At 42.8% G+C, this 11,504-nt stretch overlaps 1 protein-coding gene across 3 annotated transcripts in view; it reads right to left on the bottom strand.

Annotated features, from left to right (window-relative positions):
- Positions 1 to 5,003: 5,003 nt before the first annotated feature.
- Positions 5,004 to 11,504, bottom strand: part of Gli (carboxyl ester lipase-like protein Gli) — a 32,152-nt gene continuing 25,651 nt past the window's right edge. For 2 of the 3 annotated variants that reach the window (XM_050184484.3, XM_050184486.3), the window contains one exon: positions 5,004 to 10,046. In XM_050184484.3, coding sequence (XP_050040441.1) covers positions 9,962 to 10,046 — 85 coding nt within the window. In that variant the 3' untranslated portion in view covers positions 5,004 to 9,961. The remainder of the gene's footprint in view (positions 10,047 to 11,504) is intronic. The other variant, XM_050184485.3, reaches the window with a different exon arrangement.

Here is an 11,504-nt window from a genome sequence, read left to right as displayed (position 1 = left end):
CATCTATTGTTCATGTTCTCATTGAATTTTGTGGAATCAGATTGTATAGTACCATCTAGAAGGCACACGGGAACCAGCAATTATGCTGGAATGCTCAACAAGAGTTGTATACAAGCTGACGCACTTGACCAACAGGTCAAATTTTGACGATCAATGACTATGCTTGCCGCTATTGTTGCGCTTTCAGTGTCACTTGCTTTTGTAGGCACAGGCTGGTTCAATAAAGGGTTCGCTTCGTGATTCACAGTTTTGTTGCTGTGTTTTTCAGCCACTATGTGACAATATAGCACTCGATAATATGCCCGGTATAGCGCACAATACTGTATCACCAAGTGTTAGTGTAGGCCTTGCCATGTGTTTTTGGAAAGGCCCTCAGAAACTACTGATCATTGAGTGAGTGTGGCTAATTCAAGCTGAAAGGAATAAGTGCACTGGTGTGAGTCTGTGACCCGCGGCAGTCACCGCGAGTACCTAGCCACCCTTTTCGACCGGAATTCGTCATTGCTATTTGCTCTCAGTCACGAAAGCTAGCAATCAATAGTACAATCAAATCAGCCATTGCTTAGTCTCGCCTCATGTTGTTGACAAAGTATTGGCAAATTTTTGTCATTGCTGACGTTAGGACCAAGGTGCCAGTGAATTGCTAAAGTGTTTCGATTTCTACTCGTCAGATGGCACCGTAGCATTTAGTGCTGGTCATGTGTTGGCAATGTGGAATGTTCTAAAAGGCTAATTCTTCATTGCATTATTAATTCTCTTATCCGCTGAAGCGTGATGACGGTGTGCTAAAATGTTGATCATGCGGCATGTTACCTTTGTTTCGCAGAGAAATGGCACATGAGCTGTGGGCCTAACATACCACAATATAGCAAATCAGTTCTGCAAAATCCCACAAGGTGGAGAATGGTTCATGAAAGGGAAAATTTGTTATCCACCATGCATGAAGCTACAAAGAAAAGCCACACAGGTTTCATGGAAGGAAAGCTTTGCAGTTGAGGAAAAACTCATCCTAGACTGGGACTGGGACGAATTTTTTGAATGATGCAAATAAAATCGAATATTTTTCAAATTTTGAAATAGTAAGCAGCCACTTCCACCATTAATGTCACGCGATCTTCACATCAAAGTATATTCAAAACGTTAGAAAGTTCCTGTCATTAGACTGCACATTAGGAAGAGTTTATTAAATGCACAAATGGAACATAAGGAGCAAATAAGCACTCCATTCACATAGCAGAGCTCATTCGTGGGTATGCATGATGGCAGTCTAGCTGGAAAAGTTCAACTCCTTGATCAACATAGCATACTCCACTAAGTAACTTCTTGCGTTATATGTCTGCTATGGCTGTCGGGATTACCTGCACACTTGCACCAATTCTATGCTTGATCGTGCACAGTTGGCAATTAGAAATATTAGAAATGTATTCATATTTACGATTATCGACTATTCAGTTTGAATACCAAATCAAATAGATTCATATGAATTTGATAAAATTTGATTCATAATATGAAAGTTTTGAATAGTTCCACATCCCTATGGTTTAATGTTTCTTTTATTGCAATTGGCATTCTTTGCCTACTTCACATGTTTTGAGTGTATCTAGCCTCTTACACTGGCACAGTGGTCCCCGGTTGTCTGCCAGCTTGGGTCACTAAGTTTGTGTTCGTGATGCCATCCTTGGCATTCCATCTTCGTCATTCCACTTTCAGGATCCAACCCTTGTCACTCGGTCATCGCGCCTTCTACGCCAACCCAGTGGCCCAAGCTGTGTAATACCTTGGGCCACTAGGCATGCGCTGTTGGTTGTGATGCCATAATGGTCATTGCATTGTCATCATTCCAGCTTTGTAATCCGACTTGTCATGCGATTGTCATAGTCTTGTTATAGTGCCGGCATGGTCATCTCATTGTCATTGTTTTAACTTCATCATGCTGTTGTCATCACAGTCATCATGCCTTCGTTGTTCCACCGACGTCAATCCTTCACAATTCTATTGTAATCAAGCTGTCGCCATTCAATTGTGATTACACCATCGTTATGTAATCGTCATTATTGAGTCATCATCAGACAGTGGGTATCATGCACCCATTGTCATACCGTCGTCATTCCAGCTATGTCATCTGTTTATCGTCTTACCGTCATTGTCACATCATCGTCATACACTCGCCTCATCCCATTGTCCTCATGTCGTCTTTATACCATCGTGATTACTTAAGAATCGTCATCTCATTGTTGTCATACGCCTTTGTTGTTCCATCCACATCATTCCTTCTTCATCATTCCATCGCCGTCACTGCATTGGCCTCATACAGTTGTGGTTAAGGTCCCTCGATGTCAGCGCCGCCTGCCGCTAGTCAGGGTGGTGATCTACTTTGACCAGGTCCACGCTGCACCTCCACCATATTGTGACAGAGCTGTTCAAGCATCCATACATGTACATGCATTAGTCAGTGCGGCGCTGTCGCATTGTCTGGTCTTTGTAATTTCCACGGTGATGCGGACATGTTCGATAAGTTGTCTTTTCAGGCTCGCGGCATGAGATGAAAGATGCGTGACAGTGTTATAGGTAAAAACATTCCATAATGCCCCTTTGCTGTGTACATTTGTGCATCAGTTCAACAGAAAAACGACAAGTGTTTCAGACTTCCCCGTTCTTGACGTTCTTGCCGACTTTTTTTTAAGCATGATGCTTAAATTTGTCATGTGAAATGGTCTTCAGGAAATTTTCTGAAGCACTAGGCGTTTGCCGTCATATGAGAAACCTGCCTAAACCCAATGTGTCATTTCCAACAATCACATGCACTGAGCATCTAAACTATAGTAAAATGTTCTTGGGGAGTTTTGTCTTCTTGCAGCTCAGCATTTATACTGGTACTGATTGTACCAGCCAGGTGTAACAAGGAGCATAGATATGGCAGCAGAACCACTGCAGGTGTAAACTTGGACTGCATGATATATTTTTGTTTGCGAGAAGTTTATAACATTAGTTTTATTCTGCCAATGCACTCAAGTTTAGATGCATGATGCTTCTGCGGCTTGAGGCAGGTGAATATATTCGTGAGCTGCTGATAGCCACATCTCAAGTTATTTCTACGCTGTCTTCCTATGGTTTAACTCAGGTGACAGCTATATAGCTTCGCAAAAGACTTTTCTTTCTTTTGGTTAGATGTCACTATTCAGCTCTTTCTCGCATTCTGGTGCTCATCTACGAGTTGTTGCATACCAGAACATTGTCAAATGTGTTTTTCAACAAAGCATTTAGGAACTACACTTATACAGACATGACATACTATACTAGTATACTACAGGCCAGAAATATTCACATGGGCTTATACATCAAGCTAGATGTCTGCAATGACGGTGCTCATATACAAGTGCTTAAAGGCTGTACATTGTGCCTTGTTTTTGCTTTTCACTTATTAAAAATAATTATGTGCTTTTACATGCCAAAACCACAATCTGATTATTAGTGAGGGACTTCTAAATAATTTTCACCACCTGGAGTTAACGTGTGCCTAAGTCTAAGTACACAATCGTTTTTGCATTTTGTCCCCCTTGAAATTTGGCAGCCGCGGCCGTGATTGAAACTTGTGGGGATGCGCGACATCCCCTGATGTTGTTTTCCCCGCATGGCTCCCGTCTCCTGCAATCTGGCTTCGCCGCGTGGCTTTACGGAGGCGGTCGGTGTGGTTGCAGAGTAGTACGAGAGATGGCGTGAGTTTCATGCTGCTAACACCACCTAATGCCGGGGTTACTTGGGTGCAAAAGGAAGATGGCTGTTCCTCTTTGGCTCAGGGTCAGCAAGCAGCATGGACGTTACGTGCGCGCGCCGATCCATGCTTCTGCGAGACCATCTTGCAAAGCATAGGAGTAGGACACCGGAATAGACTAACACAATCATTTGAATGCGCCACCGTTCGCATGCCAGTACAAGCGAATGACCAAGCATTGGTTTCCAGCATATTCACTCTATATCCAGTCACGGTAAGTCAAATTTCCTCAATTTGTCGCGCACCCATCGGCATGTTCTATGGATAGAAATTCAGCTAGCAGGCATTGCTGTATGAAAGGTGCAATAAATGCCATTGTGATTGTTTGCACTACTGTGTTGTCATTCCTCTGTCCTAAGAGCAAGTAAGAACGCCTACAAGCTACTACCTCAAGCTTGCTTCTGACGCTTGTCCCTGCTACTGTAAGAATATTTCGACCACATGCTCTTTATGAATATTACTTCTCAAATGCACAATTTTTATCGCAGTGTATACAGTGCCTTCAGTTATTGGTAATGCTGCCACACTTATTCACCTTGTTTTGTCCTATATCTTTTCATGACATTAAAGCAGCTGCTGCTTTACAGTCAAAAGTTGCATCAGCCTTTTCGAAGGACAACCCCTAAAACCTTTAGTGTACACTATATATGTCGACTTTGTTTTGGAAACAAATTTATGGGCATAAGTGAAAGTGTGGCAAAAGCTACTAGTTATCTGCTGGGCTTGAAACATTTTCTAGTATTGCCTTAGGGTAAGCGTCCCACCTCCATTCTTAAAGTGAAATGTAAATATTACAATGCATGTAAGCGTACTAACTGCGAAAATTAATTTACACTGTCGGTGAGTGTTGAACCTAAATTCTCGCAGTCCGTCATAGTGCGGCTTTACGTGTTCCGACACAATATGGCAGTGCAACCGGACTTGTCGCCGCCTTGTGCGGAGAAGCATGGTATCGAGGCACCCTAGTCATGGTCTTCGCGCCATGCTCATGGGCGACCTAGGCGAGCTACTACCGTGTGAAAGTGGTACGATACCGGAGTATGTCATGTATAGCCGAAGCTATGGAAGTCTCGGAATGAGCTCTACAGCGGTTAAATAAATGTGACTTCAGAAGCACGCTGTGTCGCTATGTAGCTCAAATACTAATCGCATTACCATAGACAGTCATTGTGAAACGATTTCTGCTGTAATTTTTTAAAGCGTCTCTCTAAAGGCATCACCGAGGCAGAAATATATTGTAAAAACATGTGTTTATTCAAGGGCACAATGACAATGGAAGTGGTCACACTAATTGCATAAGAGTGCTGTACCAGTGACGTAGCAAGAAGATTTGCATGTAAAATGTAAACAGTAAATATAAAGTTTGTATAAAAGAGTTTGTAGAATTGGTCAATACTAACAGTGCTTAGAAGCATGCACAACACTTGCCTATGGGCGGAATTGCCACAGGTGGCTACATAAAAAGCAGCAAGCTGATGTTGCCAGACAAAATTTAACACACTGTTAAGACTTCTTTTTTTCATCTGCGAGCTTGGAAACTTCCTGATTTAGAGTTGGCAAGCTGAATTATGCAGCTTAACTTCTATGTCACCGGTATTATAATATGCATTCACAGTCAATGATGTAGTGTAGAACACTAATACTGCACAGATTGTCCTGGCGGGAAGTTCAGCACTTTCAGGTCAGAGTCGTAAGACAACAACAAAAAGAAAAGGAAACGGCTTCACAGAAATGAGAATTCATGCAGTGTTGATGAAAAGCAACTACATACTTCACACAAAAATTGCATGAGCACTTCACCTTGTCCTGAACAATGTTTTCACTAGAAGTGAGCGAATAATTGATTTCATATTTTGTGGTTACTTTGACATTCAGGATTTCACGGGGATTTGTGTAAAAAGTAGTGTTTCGCTACAGAACTAATTTTATGTGGACATAAATTTGCTGCCAATAAAATCGAAGCAAATGGAGCAAGAGGCTGGGTTAGTTGGTTGCTTGATTTATGTGAAATACTTACGATGCAAAAGATCAAACACAACATGAAATAGGTCAAATTCTCATGCTATTTCCCATCGTATTCGATGTTTAGAGCTATAAATATGTCATTCAAACATATTGACACTGTGATAAACAGATCAAGTCGCTATATATCACTTCAAAAAAGTGTTGGCAATTTTTGTGGGCAAACATGGGTTATCCTGCATCTTTCATAAGGGCTGCCTTTCTTGAAAGTAGACATTGATTCTTAAGATTCTTTTATAACTTGGTAGCACTAGCTAATACCGCACTACCTTGTTTCCTTAATTGTTTTTCAATTGTTCAAGACATTTTTTTTACTTTCATTTGATGTTTGACAGTTTTTCAGTATTTAGCACCATTTTGTCCATGCACATATCGTATTTACTCGTGTAAGGCCCACACTTCTGAGTGCGAAAACTTGGAAAAAAAAAAGGTTTCACTGTGTGACGCATACTTTCATGCTGGTTAATTCCCACAAGTTGCTACAAGATGGCACTAGTCCATGTACGAAAAATCAGTCAGTGACTGTGATTGCATTTATAGTCGACAGCCAGTAGTCGCATTTATTTGCACTGCAGTCTGAGTGCAGCGAGTCGTAAGCCTGCCTTGTGTAAGGACCATAGCTGATAAAGATCAAGAAAAGGAAGTTTGGGCCTTAGACAAGTAAATATGGTAATTACTATGACATGTGCATGCACAAAAGACCTCAGGCAAAACAAGACCTTCTGAAATGAGACCACAAAGATGTGAATCTGTAAAGAAGCATGGCACTCCACATAGAGAGGTAAAAAAAACCTGGCAGCAATGATACAAAACATTGCATATTGCAAGAACGACTGTTAGGTGCAGAAATATGTGTGGACTAAAGGCTCACAAATTGTTACAGCTCTCTGCTTATAGAATGAAAGAATGAAATGAATGCACTTTCACTTCACTGTGGAATGGATGAGTAAAATAAATTAAGTGTTTGATTTGAACAAGGGCCAAGACAGCATATTTTTGCTTTACGATATGCAATGAAGGTAGTACTACAGCAGCTAAGGCAGTTCATAAAGGGCAGCATCTTCACTGCCGACACCTTTCGCGGCCATATTATGAAACGACTGCGAAGCTGCCCTGAGACATAAAAGGCATCATTAATATATTCTTCAGGCACCGTGTGTACAATAGCACATGCCCTAGTATCATAAGCATGAATGGAAGAAAGATGTTTGAAATACACCTTCAGGAATATCTGATGCTCCAGAAATCAGTATGTTCCTAGTCTGTCAAGAGACAAGAGTTGAAAGCCATGACTGCTGCATCCCAGTATGTTCTCGTGTAGTGTTTCCTCTTTTTTTTTCTTTCTCTTTGGAGTAATGATGCATACTAGGACAATTTCTCAAGTGGCCTGCTGTTTCTCATGCAAGAAATGTGAAATAGTTTGTATACTGTCTTCGCACCTCAGGTTATTTTTAAGAACTCGGACATGGAATGAAATAAATTTATGAGGTTTAGAAGGCAGTAAACCACTTCTGACATTCTGAACACATTTTAAACAAACATGCCCATTGTGTACACCATGCTGTGACAATCACCTTGGACGAACATGGCAGCACACACTGTGGGGAAGTCACAAATTAAAAAAAAAACAATCCCATACTCTGGACATTTCTGGTCCCTCCTCCACAAGCCGTGATGTGAAAAAGGTCACGCATGTGACGTCAACAGGGTGACAGCTGTCATTTGGTTGGTTGACGAGGGTGAAGAGTGTCAATGTAACGAAAGCCAGCTGTGTTTTCTGACAAGACATGGGAAAGGGGGTGGGGGGAGGGCATTGTGCACTGCTGATCCATCTGCACACCTTCCATTTAGATGGTGTCACACTGAGGGCAATCAGTGGTAGACAGTGGGGGAGACCTTCCGGCTCTCTATTCTGGGTGGCTGACGCAATCGACAGCTTTTGCTGCATTGCACAGAGTCAGGGGTGCGAGAAGGAGAGACAGCACCCATGGGAACGGCAGGGAAGGCGAGTGGGAAACCTTGGTGCCTGCCTAGTCGCCCACTAAATACCTGAAACTCTGCTATTGCGGTAACATTTTGAAAAATATTTAAGGCTCTATGTTCACTGTAGACTGGTGCTGCCCCTATATAACACATTTTAGAGTTCAGAGAGAGATTTAGGGGTCCTCTAATGTCTCAAAGCAACACGTGGGCAGTGTGGGATACCGTAGTAGGGGGGGGGGGGGGGGGGGGGCTCCTGAATAATTTAGAGAATCCAGGGGTTCTTTAACGCAGATCTAAGTCTAAGCAAACATTCGTGTATTCTGCCCCAACTGGAATTGTGACCCCGCAGCAGGTAATTGAATCTGTGACCTTATGCTCAGCAACAGAACGCCACAGAAAATAAGCCCTACGGTGAGTCTTCAGCTGTGGAATCCATTTGTGGACGTAACAAAACATTCAAGAACATTAATCTGTTTTGCTCCTGTGTGTATTTAATGATGGCGAGTTAATGACGAAATGAGCTAGGGCTAAATTTTCAACAGATGGAATTAATAGGTGCCTCATGGAGATATGGTGGCCTTTTCATGCCCTCTGCTTAGTGGACGGACGGAATGTGAAAACTTCTTGCAATGTACTGAACATTTCACAGCAATAGGTGATATCGGTAAGGCAAGTTATGTATACAGAGACTAAACCAATCTTAGCAGTACACTTGTTTTGTCACCTCAGTAATTAAGCAGTCTGACCGCAGTTGGGCACTGTCGTAGCTTCACATGGCTGGAAGCGCTGCTAAGATAATCACTCGGGTTTAGTGATACAGAGCACAGAATTGGTTAGCCTGTGTTTCCGTGCTTACAAGCACGCTTGATTGACAGCGCACTTGCTCCTGAACTTCGTCATGGAAGTTTGTGGGGCTTTCACAATTATATTTACTGAACATTTGCATGCGAAGGTTATGACAGCACACATACATAGCTTTGTTCATTGGCAGTGAATGAAAGCAGAAAACAGTATGGACCTCTTTACAAAACGCACCACAGGCACTCCTCATTTAGATCACACACAACAGTTCATTTGTACATTGGTGAATGTTGCCTTTGCAGTAGCTGTAAAATGATGCAGCTTCCAAGTGTCACCACAAAATCTGTATTTAAAGGGTGACGTGGACTTTTATCCATCTTTTTTTCATAGAATTTCAAGACCTGAATTAGGTAACACTAAAAACCTAACACCACACATGCCGGTGGCTTTTGACTCTGTGTACTACCCAATGGTTCTAATCTGCTTACTATGACAACACTGTTCACGTCCACCTTGTGAGCCATGGAATGTCAGTTCACAAACAACATTCAACTCTTCTCAAATAAAAACACTGCACATAACGTTCACAAAAGCTGCGGGTAGTAATAGCTCACCTCGTTCTGACTTTCAGTTTCGAGATCATAGAGAAATGACACATATGGCTTCCTTTGAGTTCAAGTAGAAGCCACAAACTCTATTGTGGGCACCACAGCCCAATTGATTAAAGGTGGCATTCTTTAGATTTCTTTTAACAATGCTTTCATTTATAATCTAGTCCTCATCTTAACTTATGTAGCTACAAACACACAACCAGTATGTTACCAATAAGTGGCCCGTACGTGGCCTGTGTGACCAATGTTTACAAGTGTGAAATCGATCATGGGAAATTAACAACTCTGTTAGTGTCGAACGCTTGTCTCGCATGTTTTACATGCGGTTGCATGTATGTTAACACGCAATGGAGCCGCCAGTATAGAACAACTGAAATACCAACCTACAACACTAGTGTGTTCAATACAGGCTGAGCACAGTCGCATTTTCATGGGAAACACAGCTTTGAAACACCATTCACAATGTTCTAGATATTGCGCCACATTTGTGACCTTGCACACTGCTGCCAAGGGTGATTCTTGTAGTGTGGTATGCGTCAACGATTCCTTCCAACACCTGCTCTCGATTGGGTTGGCAGCTTCACTTGGCTGTGTTCGGATGAAAGTGGCAGTCAGCCGAGACGACTTTCAAAATGATCGGCACAAGGGAATTGACAAAGCGCTCTCTTCCGAACCAATTCATTTGGACTGCCCCTACCCTGCCTGCCACTAGTAGAAGGCACAGAGACTTCAATATTGCAAGAACACACTGTGCTGCCTGTGCCGGTGACTTTCACACACTGGTGTTCTTGAGAGACCTTAGCTCTCCTTGATCTTCAGGTGAAGCGTATTTGTTTTTGAACTCCATTCTTCTTATGCTGTAAAAGGTGTGAAATAGGTCTCGAAATGCTAAGCTGTACCATACATGCAAGAAGGTAAAGTAGTTCTGGCAAGCGAGCATTTATTATTATTATTATTATTATTATTATTATTTTGCACACTTTCCACAAAGTACAGTCAGTGTTCATTTATAAGAGATCCAGATACAGCTGACTTTCAGGCAAACTATCCATGTTTCTTGTGTGGAAAGTTTCAGCACAAGCTGTTATGACAGACTAGTAGCTAACACATTAAAATGGGGCATTAGCACCAGACAGTTAGGCTAAAAATGACCACCTGATGCGGACTTAAAGGGAAGCTGAAAGGTTTTCCAGAAAAAATGAGTGAACATCTGTACATAATGGTTTTCAACCCTCCGAATTCGAATATCGTATCGAAATTGAGCGAAAGAAAGCGCAAATATATTTTATTTCGACGAAAAGTGCAGCAGCGGACACGCCCAGCTCGCGCGTCTCATTTCCTCCTGTGATTGGTCGGGCGCCTCGTGACGTCAACTCTAGTAACCGACCGCTGCCGCTACACATGAAGCGCGGTGCCAGGTAGTTTGGTGCTGTTTTTCTGAGACGGTAATAGAAAATTTAGAGACTGCGTTTTTCTGAGGAGTTCGGCGTTACTCCCTACATGTACGAGCCGATTGCGAAGAGCTGGCCTCTCGAAGAAGCAAACCATGCTGGTGCGAGCAGTGCTTTCGACGCGAACGAAAGCAAAGTCTTGGGATCTCCTCATGTTGGAAATGCTCTTTGGTGAGTATGTTTTTTGCAAAGCGATCTAGTGATCTCGCCGATCTTTCGCTGATCTAGTGAGCTCGTTTCCGGTCAAACAACTGTAGTGTTGTGTTCCTGCATGCCTCCTCGTGGAACGTAAGCGGGGATGCGATCGTCGGCATTTGTGCGTTGTCCAAAGCTGTCGCCAATCTATAAAGACGGTTTAAACGCGTGAAAAGCTTCCCGGTTCATACAGTACGTGTAGTGACCTTCATCTGTTGACTACCATGTTGACTACCACTCACATTGATTACCACTCACGTTGACTACCACTCTACATACACGCAGAAGCACCAACAAAGGAATGCAGGGTCGATCGAAGCAGATTACGATGGCACGCACGCAGAAACAAGCGCGGTCAGGCACGGTCGCAGACGCTGCGAAGGAACGAAACACTAGAGTTGACGTCGCAACACCGCGGTTTCCGGTCTCCGCTCACATCGTCAGTGTCAGCAGCAGCGCGCGGCATTCGATGGGGGGCGGAGCTACAGTGCAATTTCAACCGACGATTACGTCGCTCCTAATTGAAAAAAAAAAACCCAAATTTTACCTACATGGTTTATAAGGCTCCCGCATCCGTATATGAGCGTCTTATTGAATTCGACAGACTCTTCAGCTTCCCTTTAAGTGGGAAAAGGGTACTGCCAGTGCTTTTTCTGTGTGCTGCACCTT

The sequence above is a fragment of the Dermacentor andersoni genome, chromosome 4 (assembly GCF_023375885.2).
Source record: "Dermacentor andersoni chromosome 4, qqDerAnde1_hic_scaffold, whole genome shotgun sequence".
Lineage (NCBI taxonomy): Eukaryota > Metazoa > Arthropoda > Arachnida > Ixodida > Ixodidae > Dermacentor > Dermacentor andersoni.
Note: the sequence above shows the minus strand (reverse complement) of the source record. Positions and strands in the feature narration are given on the sequence as shown.